The sequence below is a fragment of the Schistocerca serialis genome, chromosome 4 (genome assembly GCF_023864345.2).
Source record: "Schistocerca serialis cubense isolate TAMUIC-IGC-003099 chromosome 4, iqSchSeri2.2, whole genome shotgun sequence".
Taxonomy (NCBI): Eukaryota; Metazoa; Arthropoda; class Insecta; order Orthoptera; family Acrididae; genus Schistocerca; species Schistocerca serialis.
The window spans coordinates 607,225,639-607,243,644 of NC_064641.1; the positions used below are offsets into that span (position 1 = coordinate 607,225,639).

The following is an 18,006-nucleotide window of genomic DNA, read 5'->3' on the forward strand; positions in this document are numbered from 1 at the left end:
CTCTTCAATCTAGACAAGTTTCGTTCTTTGTAGTTTTTTCGTTTGACGCTTATTTCGTGAGATATTTGGCCCGGTCACGATCAGTTGACCACCCTATATATATATATATATATATATATATATATATATATATATATATATATATATATATATGACTGGATTCTGATACCTTTGTCTTTGTATTTCCGAACAAGCTAATTTGCTCTCCGTTACCTAGAAGCAATTTTAATGGACTTTCTGTAGTCGGTGGGCAATTCAGCTCTACAAACTCATTTTTAATTTCACAGTCGAATTTGAATACATTCACAATTCAGCATGAGGCAACTGTAATCTTATGCCATTCTTTCGTTTCCCTGTTTGTTATTTTTCACAGAATGCCCTGCATTCTCGGTACAGTCATTTAGCCATGTGCTGTGGCCTTGACATTCAAAACACACAACTGGTTTCGCTTACTTATAAGGACCACAGTGTCTCAAGAAATTGAAACTTCGACAGCTGACTGTTTTAGGCGTCTCTGACTCTCGACATGCTTGAGCTGAGTCTACATTGAGAATTAAGGTCTCAAGCTGGATGTCTTGGCTCAAGCCCCCTGATTCAAAATAGCATTTACACTTAACACTATTTCTGCAATCCTTACACATATGCTCTACGTTTCCACATGAGAACTGCTTAAGGGAGACCTTCCTCATCTTGCCCTGATGATTTTTATAAAAAAATCCTTTTTCCTTAGTGGACAAAACTGCTGTCTCTTTCATCAGAGGCACTTCAACAGCGTCAGTGAGGGAGATGTATTGGCCTATTGCACAAATGAGTGTCTGTATGTGCTCATTAGAGATGCTCTGAATGATTACTACTCCGCTTAATTTTCGTACGAATGACAAAGATCTCGCCAATACTATGCTGGCGCCGGCGAGGGTGGCCGAGCGGTTCTAAGCGCTACAGTCAGGAACTGCGCGACCGCTGCGGTCGCAGGTTCGAATCCTGCCTCGGGCATGGATGTGTGTGATGTCGTTAGGATAGTTAGATTTAAGTAGCTCTAAATTCTAGGGGACTGATGACCTAAGAAGTTAAGTCCCATAATGCTCAGAGCCACTATGCTGGCATTGCAGCAAGAACACTTCCACAAAACTGATGCTGAGATGTATCTACTTTATTGGCCCAATTGCAATCGATTATCCTTTTAATTTCCTATTAGAAAACGTATTACAAGCTTATTAATCCAATGTACGCTTACATGCGTACTTTTTAACAACATATTTCTTACTTCTTCACATGCACGAGCAGTTTCCTTTATGCAGGAATCTGAATACAACTTTTAGGGATTTTAACGATATTGGATGGTCAGATCACGCGCTAATTGGAAAGTTTTGTCCACATTAATAATAAATTCATTTAATCCAGATTTTTACCGTCAAAATCCTGGGAAATGTGTTTAGCGGCATCAGTGATACAAACCTTAGGTACTACTGCTCCATCATCAACAACTGCATCCTAGTAGAAAGTCATAACTTACTTTCACTTGCTGACGCGTTGAGCAGAGGCGAGACGAGACAGTGTCGCTGCTGAAGGCGCAGCGTACTGCCCAGGAGGTCAGTGTGCACCAGCTATCTTCTGTTTGGCTCGCACTGAAAACTGAGATGCCCAATTTTCCTGTGGTAGAGACACTTGGTTAGGACTCACCAACGAAGCAACTTTCATCGTTACCATCATTCCCTTTCACATATTAGGTGTCACAGTCACCTGTTCTAATCTGTCATCCATGTCATCTATGCGCCTCTTATAAGGTTTGTCTAGTTCTCGCTTTCCAGTTGCCAGTAGTTCATTGAATTTTTGGCAATCTATTTTCTCTCCTTCAAAAAACCTCATCCCTCCATTTAATCCCATTTTGTTAAATCATGTCAATAACTGAACAGATTTTTGAATCCACTGAAATTGTCTCATTCCATATTTTCTCTAGTTCATTACAGCCTCTTACACATTATATGAGCTTCATCACTGTTGCCCGTATACGTGATTTTTCTTCGTTTGTCACCGCCCATTATTCGGAATCATAGACAAATGAAAGTGCAGCCACACATTCATGCAATTTACTATTGTATCATTTCTTGTTTTTCTTCTCAAAGATCTTCCCGTTGCCCCAGAAATATCTTGAAATTGATGTACCGTCTTCTAAATGTCTTTGTTAAGTTGGAACTAGATAACTGAAGTGGCGTATTTTCGATCTGACTGGATTCTTTCTTTTTAAATTTTTATCTTTGTCTTAGTTGTAGTTTTACTTAAACTGTTGTATATTTCGTTTTGGATCAACCTGTATACTGTCCTTTGTAAGTACCTTCCGTTTCCTTTATTATTATCTATTTGTCGGGATATAACGGAGTATTTAATGGTATTTTACATATTGCTTTCATTAAATCCTATTTTAATTAATAATATGTGGGCCGATTGATAGAATCCTTCTCATGCTCATAGGGTTATTATAGTTTCATCGTACATTTTCGAAGCTAAACTTATAATTATTTTTGTATCTACATCTAGAGTCTTTACAAAATTAATAAGGTGTTTACGAAACCCTTATACTGCTAACGTTTCGAACAGAAGGTGATTTATTTTTTAAATTCAGTACATTCTCATAAACATTAAATGACAAATTCGATTCTCTTCTAAAGTCACAACGTATTATCGTTACGCAAACATCTTTTCCTAAAGCACTGTAGTTCTTCTGAAATTATTGCCCCAGCAGTTGTCTGCAACTGTTACCATCCCTTTGCAATAAATTTTATGTCAAGTATTTAATAAAATTATTTCTCTATGATTTCCTCCCCCCATGAACCATGGACCTTGCAGTTGGTGGGGAGGCTTGCGTACCTCAACGATACAGATAGTCGTACCGTAGGTTCAACCACAACGGAGGGGTATCTGTTGAGAGGCCAGACAAACGTGTGGTTCCTTAAGAGGAGCAGGAGCCGTTTCAGTAGTTGCAGGGGCAACAGTCTGGACGATTGACTGCCTGGCCTTGTAACACTAACCAAAAAGGCCTTGCTGTTCTGGTACTGCGAACGGCTGAAAGCAAGGGGAAGCTACAGCCGTAATTTTCCCGAGGGCATGCACCTTTACTGTATGATAAAATGACGATGGCGTCCTCTTGGATAAAATATTCTGGAGGTAAAATAGTCCCCCATTCGGATCTCCAGGCGGGGACTCAAGAGGACGTCGATATCAGGAGAAAGAAAACTGGCGTACTACCGATCGGAGCTTGGAATGTCAGATCCCTTAATCGGGCAAGTAAGTTAGAAAATTTAAATAGGGAAATGGATAGGTTAAAGTTAGATATAGTGGAAATTAGTGAAGTTCGGTGGCAGGAGGAACAAGATTATTGGTCAGGTGAATACAGGGTTATAAATACAGACTCAAATAGGGCTAATGCATTAGTAGGTTTAATAATGAATAGGAAAATAGGAATGCGGGTAAGCTACTACAAACAGCATAGTGAACGCACTATTGTGACCAACATAGACACGAAGCCCACACCTACTACAGTAGTACAAGTTTATATGCCAATTAGCTCTGCAGATGACGAAGTAATTGATGAAATGTATGATGAGATAAAAGAAATTATTGAGATGGAAAGGGAAATGAGCGTTTGGCGTCATTGGCCGGGAGGCCCCTCGCGGGGCAGGTCCGGCCGCCATATCGCAGGTCTTATTACATTCGGCGCCACATTGGGCGACCTGCACGCCGGATGGGGATGAAATGATGATGAACACAACACAACACCCAGTCCCTGAGCGGAGAAAATCTCCGACCCAGCCGGGAATCGAACCCGGGCCCAGAGGACGGCAATCCGTCACGCTGACCACTCAGCTACTGGGGCGGACATTATTGAGATAGTGAATGGAGACAAAAATTTAAAAGTCATGGGTGACTGGATTCGAGAGTAGGACAAGGGAGAGACGGAAGCATAGTAGGTGAATATGGATTGGGGCTAAGAAATGAAAGAGGAAGCCTCCTGGTAGAATTCTGCGCAGAGAATAATTTAATCATAGCTAACACTTGGTTTAAGAATCATGAAAAAAGGATGTATACATGGAAGAACCCTGGAGGTACTAATAGGTATCAGATAGATTACATAATGGTAAGACAGAGATTTAGGAACCAGGTTTTAAATTGTAAGACATTTCCAGGGGCAGATGTGGACTCTGACCACAATCTATTGGCTATGAAGTGTAGATTAAAACTGAAGAAACTGCAAAAAGGTGGAAATTTAAGGTGATGGGACCTGGATAAACTGAAAGAACCAGAGGTCGTACAGAGTTTCAGACAGAGCATAAGGGAACAATTGAAAGGAATGGGGGAAGAAATACAGTAGATGGAGAATGGGTAGCTTTGAGGGATGAAATAGTGAAGGCAGCACAGGATCAAATAGGTAAAAGACGAGGGCTAGTAGAAATCCTTGGGTAACAGAAGAAATATTGAATTTAATTGATGAAAGGAGAAAATATAAAAATGCAGTAAATGAAGCAGGCAAAAAGGAATACAAACGTCTCAAAAGTGATAGCGGCAGGAAGTGGAAAATGGCTAAGCAGGGATGGCTACAGGACAAATGTAAGGATGTAGAGGCCTATCTCACTAGGGGTAAGATAGATACTGCCTACAGGAAAATTAAAGAGTGCTTCGGAGAAAGGAGAACCACTTGAATGAATATCAAGAGCTTTGATGGAAACCCAGTTCAAGCAAAGAATGGAAAGCAGACAGTTGGAAGGACTATATAGAGGGTCTATACAAGGGTGATGTTTGATAGAGCACTGAAAGACCTGAGTCGAAACAAGGCCCCCAGAGTAGAAAACATTCCATTAGAACTACTGACAGCCTTGGGAGAGCCAGTCCTGACAAAACTCTACCATCTGGAGAGCAAGATGTATGAGTCAGGCGAAATACCCTCAGACTTCAAGATGAATATAATAATTCCAATCCCAAAGAAAGCAGGTGTTGACAGATGTGAAAATTACCGAACTATCAGTTTAATAAGTCACGGCTGCAAAATACTAACGCGAATTCTTTACAGACGAATGGAAAAACTGATAGAAGCCGACCTCGGGGAAGATCAGTTTGGATTCCGTAGAAATATTGGAACACGGGAGGTAATACTGACCCTACGACTTATCTTAGAAGAAAAATTAAGGAAAGGCAAACCTACGTTTCTAGCATTTGTAGACTTAGAGAAAGCTTTCGACAATGTTGATTAGAATACTCTCTTTCCAATTCTGAAGTTGGCAGGGATAAAATACAGGGAGCGACAGGTTATTTACAATTTGTACAGAAAACAGATGGCAGTCATACCAGTCGAGGGGTATGAAAGGGAAGCAGTGGTTGGGAAGGGAGTGTGACAGGGTTGTAGCCTATCCTCGACGTTATTCAATCTGTATATTGAGCAAGCAATAAAGGAAACAAAAGAAATGTTCAGAGTAGGTACTAAAATCCATGGAGAAGAAATAAAAACTTTGAGGTTCGCCTATGACATTGAAATTCTGTCAGAGACAGCAAAGGACTTGGAAGTGCAGTTGAAAGGAATGGATAGTGTCTTGAAAGAAGGGCATAAGATGAACACCAACAAAAGCAAAACGAGGGTAATGGAATGTACTCGAATTAAGTCTGGTGATGCTGAGGGAATTAGATTAGGAAATGATATAATTAAAGTATTAAAGGAGTTTTGCTATTTGGGGAGCAAAATAACTGATAATGGTCGAAGTAGAGAGGATGTAAAATGTAGACTAGCAATGGCAAGGAAAGCGTTTCCGAAGAAGAAAACTTTGTTAACATCGAGTATAGATTTAAATGTCAGGCAATCGTTTCTGAAAGTATTTGTATGGAGTGTAGCCATGTATGGAAGTGAAACGTGGACGAACAATAGTTTAGACAAGAAGAGAATAAAAGCTTTCGAAATGTGGTGCTACAGAACAATGCTCAAGATTAGATGGGTAGATCACATAACTAATGAGGAGGTATTGAATAGAACTGGGGAGAAGGTTGTGGCACTTCTTGAGTCGAAGAAGGGATCGGTTGGTAGGACATGTTCTGAGACATCGCGGGATCACCAATTTGGTATTGGAGGGTAGCGTGGAGGGTAAAAATCGTAGAGGGAGACCAAGAGATGAATACACTAAGCAGATTCAGAAGGATGTTGGCTGCAGTAGGTACTGGGAGATGAAGCAGATTGCACAGGATTGAGTAGTATGGAGAGCTGCATCAAACCAGTCTAAGGACTGAAGACCACAACAACAACAACAACATGATTTCCTGTTTCTTTTCCTTGCGTTAGTTAGTTGTAGAAATAACGTCAGATATGTGTTATTAACCATTGGTTTTTGTTTAATTTTATTGCCGTTTTCAGATTGACATTTTGATTTTCCCTTATTAGCTATATTCAAAGTGGCTTATTTCAATCGTCCCCATTATTCTTAGTTATTGTCTTCAATTTCAGTTAACTGCATTTCTATTGGCAATCTTCGTGACAAAAGTTCCTTATGCTTCGCATCCCTGGATGATGAATATCAGTTTTGATTTCTTTCTCTATATTATTCATATTTCAATTTTTGAACGGAATCACAAGTGCTAAGTGCTTATGTCATTACCTCTATATGCATCATTGTCTCGAATTGGGAGTTTATTTTGTTATTAGCTATTACACAATAAAACACTGAATTTGAATTTCTTGTGTTCGTGATTTATTTATTTATGTCTTCCTTTCTAAAGAAGATAACATTAAGCTTTAACTGATTAAATGCAGGAAAATCTTTAAATGTCTAATCACTTTCTTCTAGATTATTTCACTAAATGTGTCTACTGTATCTACTACTGGCACTTTTCCACTGATATATTTACGTCACCAAATATTAATAAATGGTCAGTTTCATTATATTAATAACTTGTTTTAGCGCCTCTTCATATTTTATTTCAGAATCTTCGCATTTTCCTTCTTCAGGTCCAGATACTCCTATGATACATAAAAGTCTTTTACCAGTTTTGTATCCATTAGTTACAAAACTTTCATTTGGAGTCGTAAAAATCTACCTTGATTTTTTATAGTCTTGCTTCCATTATCAATCGCAACGTCAGAATTGCTTCTCTGGCGTATTTACCTTTCCTAAAGCCAAACTGATCGTCATCTTTTCCATTCTTCTGTAAGTTATTCTTGTCAGCAGCTTGGATGGATGAGCTGTTAAGCAGATAGTGCGGTAATTCTCCCACTTGTCAGCTTTTTTAGTGTTCGGTATTGTGTGGATGATATTTTTCCGAAAGTCAGATGCTATGTCGCCCGACTCATACACTCCACACACCAACGTGAGTAGTCATTCTGTTGCCACCTCACCCAATGATTTTAGAAATTTTGATGGGCTACTATGTATTCCTTCTGCCTTATTTGATCTTAAGTCTCCCAAACCTATCTTAAATTCTTATTCTAATAGTGGGTTCCCCACCTCTTCTAAATCGACTTCTGTTTCTTGTCCTATCATATCACACAAATCTTCCCTCTCATAGAGGCCTACAATGTACTCTTTCCACCTATCCGCTCTCTCCCCTGCATTTAACAGTGGAATTCCCGATACACTCTTAATTTTACCACCCTCGCTTCGCTTTCACAGAAGTTTAATTTGACTTTCCTATATGCTGAATCAGTCCTTCCGACAATCATTTCTTCCTCGTATTCGTCATATTTATCGTGCAACCATTTCTCTTAGTTTCCCTACACTTGTTATTCATATCATTCCTCAGTGACTTGCATGTCTGTATTCCTGAATTTCCCTGAACATTTTAATACTTTCTTCTTTCATTGATCAACTGAAGTATTTTTGCTATTACCCATGGTTTCTTCGCAGTTAGGCTTTGGTACCTATACTTTTCTTTCCAACATCTGTGATTGCCCTTTCTAGAGATGTCCGTTCCTGTTCAACTGTACTGCCTACCGAGCTATTTCTTATTGCAGTATCTATAATCTTAGAGAACTTCAAGCATATCTCATATTTCCTTTGTACTTTTGTATCGCACTTTTTTTCTGTATTGATTCCTCATGACTAATCTCTTAACCTTCAGCCAGCTCTTCATCACTGCTACATTGTGAACACACAGCCGTCGTCAATCGCACTGGAGAAATGGAACGCCACACAACAAAAATTCTTGACCAACCTTGTGGCCAGTATGTGAGTACGTTTCAAAACATCCACTGCTATGCGTGGTGACAAGACACCCCGTGAAGAACCATTTCCGACATTTTAGCGCCCAAGGGTTCATCATAAATTGCGGTGACTTCTGTGTAGCTTATCTCCTTGAATAAATGTGTCATTTAAATCCGTCTCATTGCGTTTTTCTTTCAGTTACCTTGTGTACTACTTTGGGGGCTCAGATGAAGGGAAAATAGATATGTAATAACAAATGAAATGTATTAATCTGTATTGGAAGTTTGGTGGAAAACACAGACCACATGAAGTTAAAATGAGGTATTATGTACAGTACGCTACGTTCAGAGAAACAGAAGCAATTCCAGAGATATTGACGGAATCGTTCACTTCAGAATAACTTGTAGTTCAAAGATGTACGAAACCACAAAAATTTTCACCATCATGCACCCTGCTCACATTCTGATAAGAAGTTCGAGGAACCTAACAAATGACGGCGAATATAACTGTAAGAGCTGACGCAGGAATTTGATACAAAAGTACATCAAAAATTAAAGGAATTATCGTTCGTAAGAAACGTCCTTAACGGGAGCTGGACTGTCGGTCTCGGATGAGGGTGGTATGACAAATATATTTTTTTTTTCAGTTGAACATAACTACAAACAGCAAATAATCAATATAACCCTCAGTGAGAAAGATTGAATATTACGGACGAAATAACATACTTCGTACGCTAAACAGACTTCCAGAGGAGAAGAACATATCGCTCCTTAACATATTTCTGCATAATTAAACAAATAGAAAATAAGCTAAAAAACCGATCGAAAAATGGTATTTGCTTTAATAAATGCACTACTGGCCATCGAAATTGGTACACCAAGAAGAAATGAAGATGATAAACGGGTATTCATTGGAAAAAAGTATATTATACTAGAACTGACATGTGATTACATTTTCAGGCAATTCGGGTGCGTAAATCCTGAGAAATCAGTACCCAGAACAACCATCTCTGGCCGTAATAACGGCCTAGATACGCCTGGGCATTGAGTCAAACAGAGCTTGGATGGCGGGTACAGGTACAGCCGCCCATGCAGCTTCAACACGATACCACAGTTCATCAAAAGTAGTGACTGGCATATTGTGATGAGCCGGTTGCTGGGCCACCATTGACCAGATGTTTTCAGTTGGTGAGAGATCTGGAGAATGTGCTGGCCAGGGCAGCAGTCGAACATTTTCTCTACCCAGAAAGGCCCGTACAGGACCTACAACTTGCAGTCGTACATTATCCTGCTGAAATGTAGGGTTTCGCAGGGATCGAATGAAGGGTAGAGCCACGTGTCGGTACACATCTAAAATGTAACGTCCACTGTTCAAAGTGCCGTCATTGCGAACAAGAGGTGACCGAGACGTGTAACCAATGGCACCCCATACTATTACGCCATGTGATACGTCAGTATGGCGATGACGAATACACGCTTCCAATGTGCGTTCACCACGATGTCGCCAAACACGGATGCGACCATCATGATACAGAACCTGGATTCATGAGAAAAAATGACATTTTGCCATTCGTGCACCCAGGTTCGTCGTTGAGTACACCATGGCAGCCGCTCCTGTCTGTGATGCAGCGTCAAGGGTAAAGGCAGCCATGGTCTCCTAGCTGATAGTCCATGCTGCAGCAAACGCCGTCGAACTGTTCGTGCAGATGGTTGTTGTCTTGCAAACGTCCTTATCTGTTGACTCAGGGATCGCGACGTGGCTGCACGATCGATTACATCCATGCGGATAAGATGCATATCATCTCGACTGCTAGTGATACGAGGCCGTTGGGATCCAGCACGGGGTTCCGTATTACCCTCCTGAAACCACCGATTCCATATTCTGCGAACAGTCATTGGATCTCGACCAACGCGAGAAGCAATGTCGCGATATGATAAACCGCAATCGCGATAGGCTACAAGCCGACCTTATCAAAGTCGGAAACGTGATGATACGCATTTCTCCTCCTTACACGAGGCATCACAGCAACTTTTTACAAGCAACGCCGGTCAACTGCTGTTTGTGTATGAGAAATCGGTTGGAAATTTTCCTTATGTCAGCACGTTGTAGATGTCGCCACCGCCACCATCCTTGTGTGAATGCTCTGAAAAGCTAATCATTTGAATATCACAGCATTTTCTTCCTGTCGTATAAACTTCGCTTCTGTAACACGTCATCTTCGTGATGTAGCAATTTTAATCGCCAGTAGTGTAATAGTATACCGCATCAGTCAGTACAACAACGACTCAGATATATTCCAGCAATTTTTTTTTTCGTTTTCTCAGTTTATATATCTGAAACTTCTTCTACCAATTCTGGGAACGTTTTGTGACATGGAACTTCGATTTGATTGACATATTCCACCATAGGTATTCAGTGTAACTGAAAATGTAGCATTCAAGTACAAATTCCTTGGTGTAGTAGCTAAGGTGGAATCAACGTCAGTAGCATAGCTACACGGATATTATGTACTTTTTGGTGCTTACATCCGTACCGTCCTGTACTTGGTACCGTACCCATGACGTCACAGGCGCTGTTTGCTGGCATGAAGCAGCATAAGAGAGGCGAAATTCCTTTTTCAACAACAATATGACACAGGTTCTAAACCAAAAATTATATTTCCTGGGTCCATCACGTCTTTCCATGCCTCTCTCTCTATTCATCACTCACTCCCTCTCTCTCTCTCTCTCTCTCTCTCTCTCTCTCTCTCTCTCTCTCTCTGTCTCTGTCTCTCTCATAAACATAAACACACACACACAAACACACACACAAGCTTTTGTTGTGTTTACAAGTTACGATTGTTGTCAATCATCATCAAGGAAATTGCTCTTTTCGTGATGCAGTCAGTACCTAACGACGCTTTTTAACAGCGACACTAGTAGCAATAATTGTGGTTCCCCAAGTTGATGTTTTCATGTTCTCTAAGATAGTACAGAATAAATACCCTTCTTCTGTTTGCTGATAAGAGTCAATCAAAACTCATTACATTAATAAATAATTTCGCTGTAGATAATGACAGGTACAATATGAGTTTCGATAGAAACGAATGTGTTTTCGAGTTCACAAGAGAGGTGACACACAAAAAACTGTGAACACAGAAAAACTGCAGATCTATATCCTTTCCTACTGTGATTAGCACGACATTTGCAAAAACTATCTTCACCTTAGGCGAAGGAAAACTATATTTCCTGAAAGTAGGGGAACTAGCAGGATTTAGATGTAGCCATTGCACAGTTGATGACAGAGATGTGCTTTGCTGACGGGGCAGGGGAGGGTGGGGGCTGATATTGCTTGTACCAGTTGTGATATTAATTTCAACCACTGCCTGTTTCAAAGTGCAGATTACAGTAAGACGTGGAAATAACATTGTGACTCTTGACATAAGCATTGTGCGCATGTTGCTGACAAAGCTTCTACATTGTTGACAAATAATGGAGACATTTTGCACGCAGATATACAATCGGTTACACCAGTATTATCAACATCTTTACGTAGTTTTGATAAATGATACAGATATTTTAAATGTATAAATGATATTATGACATTTTTGTCTGCGCAGGTGTGTGTCTGACTTGCTCAGGAGGCTTACGTGTTTTCGACAAATGATAGAGCTATTTTAGGGGTGGAACTACATTAAGTTTGACAGGTATTGTCTATAACTTTAAATAAAATTTTTGCTGAGTGCAAATACACACTGTGTGTTTGTGATTACGTATATGTGTGTGTGTGTGTGTGTGTGTGTGTGTGTGTGTGTGTGTACGTGTGAATGTGGTGAAAGAGAGAGACAGAGAGACAAACAGACAGACAGAGGTGGGGGGAGGAGTAGGAGAGGGACAGGTTGTGGGGAAAAGGGGTGAAAATTACTGATGGGACAGAATATTTTCTGTCAAAACTGTTAGGTTAGCATTTCACAAATCGTAACACTAGGCAACCAGTTCACGTAATGACGTGGGTACAGTCTCAGCGCGGACCATCTCCTTTACACGCACCGAAGAGTGTGCCGGAAGTATTGTAGTTGTACTATTAACGTCTTGGCTCTAAAGGGGTCTTACTTAAGAATCTGTCAAAATTTACGGTGTATCTGACTCCAATTCAAAATAAGTTTTCATACTCATTCGCGGGATGCGATTAATCGCCTGTGCTTTTCGCACATCTAACTGTTCCCTTGACTTCACAAAACCAAATTTTCCTTCTATGAAGTTGGAGATAATTTTAACGAATGTCGTGAAAAGTACCGGAGGAAAGAGTGCACAACTGAATCTGTCCCGAGTTCACCGTTGTTTTCGTGTGATCTCTCGTATCAAATGGAGTAATTGTTACAAAGTTTCAAATTTGGAAATTCGAGAATACATTGATTTGTATTGAAACTCACATTATGCCTCGAAAATCTACAGCAAAAAAGTTTATTAATGTTATCAGTTATGTTTGTTACTTGGCGTGAAACTCAAGTAACTTATTTTCTGTAATATCTAGCAAAACTTTAACCATTATTGTTGCCACTAGTTTCGATGTTATCAATTATCATTAGCCACTGCCAAAAAAAAAAAAAAAAAAAAAAAAAAAAGGCTCTGAGCACCGTGGGACTTAACATCTGAGGTCATCAGTCCCCTAGAACTTAGAACTACTTAAACCTAACTAACCTAACGCGCATCAAACACATCCATGCCCGAGGCAGGATTCGAACCTGCGACCGTAGCAGTCTCGCGGTTCCGGACTGAAGCGCCCATAGCCACTGAATCTTGAAGACCATTACTTTCTTGATGATGATTGAGACAATCGTAACTTGTGGCCATAATAGATGTTTCCACAGCAGCTGATGGTGATTACTACGATCTTCGGTAAACATCAATCAGCAGTGTAACACCAACGAAAATAACTGACACACTTCTAATAACAGGCAATAGCATACTCACATAGGAGCGTTACTTCTTAAATTTTCATGTGTATCTGGGCGACTGTCTGAATATCTTACATATACGACGTCTTAACTGCTGTTCGGTGCCTCCTCATATCTTTCGATGTCTCTTGATTAATGCTGCAGAAATACATCTGTTTCTTAGATTCCCAAACCTCCTTTTTTCCATCTTTTTTCCTCAGGAGATACTTTCAGCACCAATACTGCTATTCTTCTGTACTGTGGATTCATGCTCTCATCCTGTCAACTAGTAAAAGTGTTCCTTGGGCGTTTTCACTAACATAGTATGTCTAGTACGTAAACCATTTCGTACTGTAATTGTAGAAGTAAAATTTTATATTTCATTGCAGCACAATGCTTTCAACTTCTGCTTCACTTCGTTGCTATATATAAATTCCTCATTTTTCTCTGCTACAGGCACAGATATGTCAGCGGAATCGTATGGGACCGCCACTTTTGCCCAAGTGACTAAAGATGCGGATCCCATGACTGAAACTGTGACCTTGAAGACAGCCTACACTTACAATGCACAGTCAGCAGTACCCAGCCTGAAGCCAGAGATGGGGGCGGCATACAATATTTCTGACACGGAGCTAGGCCTATTAGTGTGTCAGAACTTTCATTTAATCGATAATTCCATGCCCTTTATGGCAAGACGGGCACTATTACTCTACTGCAAAATTATGAATTTTACAGGTAAGTACATTCCAGATGCTAGCTGTGTGAAAGGCAAAATTTCGTGAAATAAATGGTTCTTTTTAAATACGTTGGGTTTAGCGCCTGAATCGATTCACATTAAGGTTTTCACCCTGTTAAGCAGCGTCATGCTATAAAATGATTTCTGTCAGATGAATGAGATTACGATTTCGATCACTCGTGGTGTTACCTTTCTGTGTATCTCCCCTGGAACTGTGTTCGAAACTTCTTCTACCAGTGACAGTACATCTCCTCTGGAACTGTGTTCGAAACTTCTTCAATCAGTGACAATACATGACAGTACAGGAAGCGACATGACAACAGGAGGTGTTGTGTTAAATATTCATTTGGCATGGAATAGTAAATAAAAAATATCTAACACCATTCGAATGTATGTTACTTATGGTACTACCTTAAAAATCAAGTAGATTATTTCTTTCTTTATGTTTAATTATTGAGTTTTCTTACATTATACTGACAGTGTCTGGAGTGCAGCTTGAAATGAATGCGTGCAAGCGAGTAGATTTCGGTTGTTCGAGCCACAAAATACGGGACACCGTTAATTTTCAGTACCTTATTCTAAGTCATACAAACTGGTGTTATCAAGTGAAATACAACTGTACACGCGACTGCTTTATCTAATTCCCTTATTATATATTTTACATATGCAATTTCTGCCTGTTACAGGTTCATAATTATTGAACTATATGAAAACAATACGAAGAAAAACGTAGATTAGTTACAAACTGCGGGGTGAATACACTTTCTTCAACATGTAAACGTCACTAAAGACTTTCTAATTTATGTTATCACATGCTCGAAACGCCTACCATAATTTATGATGATGTGGCGCAGACGAATAGCGAAACTCTGCTTGACCCGCTGAAGCGTCGGAACACTGATAATACAGATGACCTCCTGAATGGCTGCTTTAGCCCTTCAGTCGTTTTGAGGCTATTTCTGTACGTCTTGTGTTTAATATAGCCCAACAACAAGGAGTTGAATGTGTTCAGATCCGGAGAATATAGCAGCCAACCCGGGCAAATATCAGTGTTATCTGAGTACCTCAGAGAAAGAATCTGGTTCCCAAAGTCCTTCTCCAGGACACCGAATACTCTCCTGCTTGTATAGGCTCCAGTTCCGTCTTAAATGAACCACATTATGTCGCAATAAGGGTACTTTGGTTAATGGGAATGAAATCATCTTCCAAAACCTCCACGTAACGTTCGGTAGTCACCGCGCCATCAAGGAATAACGCACCGATTCCTCCGTGAATGAATATTGCACACCACACAGTCTCCTGCTGAGAGCGAAGAGAGTTGTCGACAGCGAAATTGTCACTCCACCAAATGCGTCAATTTTGCTTATTGACGAAGCCATTCAAATGAAAGTGGGCAGCGTCGCTAAACCAAACCACACATGCTCATACTATTTCCCATCAAGCCCCGCCCCCCCCCCCCCCCCCCCCCCCCGCGGCCAACCGTGCTGCCATGCAGTGTGAATGTAACGTCCTGATGCAAACCGTGCGGAAGTCATGACGATTCCATTTTATATAGTTTAGTAACTGTCACCTAGCAATAAAAGATCAATGATCGTGCTTTCTATTTGTAAGCTCGTGGCAGTTGGTAATGTTCATAAAGCACATATAATTTTTCCAGAGGCGCTTCTGAAAACCTAACCGCCACAATCTCCCTTTATTTATAATGTCATGGTAGATTAATCTTGGCGTGTGTGTGTGTGTGTGTGTAAAACTGTAGAGGACCAACATGGTGGTTACAACTTACTGAAATTCCATACACGTGACGTTAACATGACGATCTTTTTGTAGTCAGGTAATGAATATGACGATGCTCGCATGTGTTACCATATTGATGTAATTTCGAAAGGACTAAAGCTTTTATGTTATCTATTAACAGTAAATTTATACGAACATTTATGGTGCAAATTGTGGTGTTTTAATAACATATCAATTGTGAAACTTGTATGACATTTTCGGAATCACTTAAAAATGTCTACAGTTCGAAAATAGCAATAGTCCATACAGAAGGAATGAAAATAAGTTTCAAGACATACATATCGTTCTACATAGCTGTCACTGCCAATAATAAAATCTTGGAATATAGAGCAATGAGGATATTTTTAAGTACTTTAAGGTTCAAATGCTTCAAATGGCTCTAAGCACTATGGGACTTAACATCTGAGGTCATCAGTCGACTCGACTTACAACTACCTAAACCTAACTAACCTAAGGACATCACACACATCCATTCCCGAGGCAGGATTCGAACCTGCGACCGTAGCAACAGCGTGGTTCCGGAATGAAGTGCCTGGAACCTCTCGGCCACAAAGACCGGCTACTTCAAGGCTCTGTAAAACATATTCCGGTAGTGCATACCACAGCAGTTTGTTTCTTTTAAGGAGCAATATGTATCGTTAGTAAGGGCTATCACAATGTCGCGTTGGCCAATGTAGGATGTAAAAAGGTAAGTACAAAAAAATTCTCGATAATACAATACAGATGGACATAGAAAGGAGGAGATAAAAAAATGTTCAGGAATAAACGGATATACAGTAGTACAAGTCATTCACGAATGAATCAATACTATTTTCAGGAAAGCTAAGGTTAAGTGGACGTAGGAAAAATGTGATTAAAAAATACACTCTTATCAGAAGGATAAAAAGGAACAATTTAGAATGAAGGCATGAATATGAAGAGTGTAACAGGAATTTGGCTGATACGAGTCATAATGGAAGAAACACCAAATAAAAGTCACGATACTGTAAAGGAAGAAGCTTACCTAGAAAAAACGCTTGGCAACGGTTCAAAATGCTTCAAAATTTAAAATTATTAAACGTTATTTATGGGCTTAAAGGAAAAGTAGACGAAATTCAATACGTATGAAGTCCTAGTGGGAGAATTACGATTGGGAAAGAGATGTATTCAGATTAAAAGGTCACGATGCAGGGATAAAATCTTTCCTCTCTTATGTCCAATCTGTATATTACAGATGCAAATAAGGAAAGGAATCAAAGGTAAATGATTTGTAGGTTCCAAAGGAGAATTCAAATTAAGGGTGAAAACTATGAGTGGTAATTTCACTATTATATTCCTAGATCCAGTTTTTTTCGTCAGTTTAATGTTTGTAAGTAAGAACAATAAAGGCCAGCACACATGTTTCATCCATATCATCATTTATAGCGTAAGCCTTTTTTCATCATGACCAAATTATGTACATCAGTAAGTGACTCTGTGTCCTAGGTACAGTGGTGGATACAGAGAAGCCTCAAGGAGGGGGCGATAAAATATCTTGAGCTACCTTTACTTTTCCTGTAATAAAAAATAATCAAGTCACATTCAAAGTTTAAGAAAGTTTTACTTAAACTGATTATACACACATACAAGACAATGCTATCTTACACTATAAAAGAGTTACAATTGTGGTTCTCTTCCTTAAATGATTAATTCTATGCGCCCCTTCTTCATGTCAAGTTGGTCGATTACCCCGCCAATAGGACAATCAATGTCAGGGTGAGTGTTCAATAGAGCTAAGCGAATTAAGTCGATCTTCCTTCAATGTCGACCTCAGCCATGTCTTTGTACGTCGCAGTGATGAAAAACCTCTTTCTATTGTAGCAATAAATACAGGTAGAAAAGCAAATATTTTGTTCAGTTTGTGCAAACTGGGATAGTCAGATCTAGGACAGACAGACAACGCTTGCATAACAGAATCTCGATCATTAAGAGCGTTTATGCTCGTATCCTTGTACTGAAGAATCTCTCCCATTAGTCTCTTTTTTATCACAAAGAGTGATTCTTCTTCAAAGACAATTAGTTAGGTTAAGCACTGGTTCAATTTATGTGCCAGATCATTACCGTTATGTTTCAGTAATTGTGATGGCAAAAGTATGTTGAATATAAAATGATAATGCTGCATTTGAAAGTACAACCACTCGGTAGCTCGATTCGGTCGAGTCGAATAACGAAATAAATAAATTAATAGCGTGCGGTCTGACTGGCGGGGTCGGCCGTGGGTGGCAATACGATCGTCCCCGCATGCGGGTTGTGGGGAAGCTCGCGCACCAGCCGTATGTATCCGCCACTGCCTGGGTAGAACGGTTTATATTCCGTCGTGTATGGTCACTTCACTTAACTGTGTTCTTCCAACATAACATTAAAAATATGGT

General features: G+C 39.9%; 1 protein-coding gene across 14 annotated transcripts in view; it reads left to right on the forward strand.

Annotated features, from left to right (window-relative positions):
• LOC126475417 (uncharacterized) overlaps positions 1-18,006 on the forward strand; it is a 164,070-nt gene that overhangs the window by 55,263 nt on the left and 90,801 nt on the right. For all 14 annotated transcript variants that reach the window (XR_007586726.1, XR_007586728.1, XR_007586727.1 and 11 more), the window contains one exon: positions 13,543-13,821. Coding sequence is in view for 11 of the 14 variants with exons in the window: in XM_050103257.1 (XP_049959214.1) it covers positions 13,543-13,821 (279 nt within the window). In the remaining 3 variants the exon portion in view is untranslated. The remainder of the gene's footprint in view (positions 1-13,542; positions 13,822-18,006) is intronic.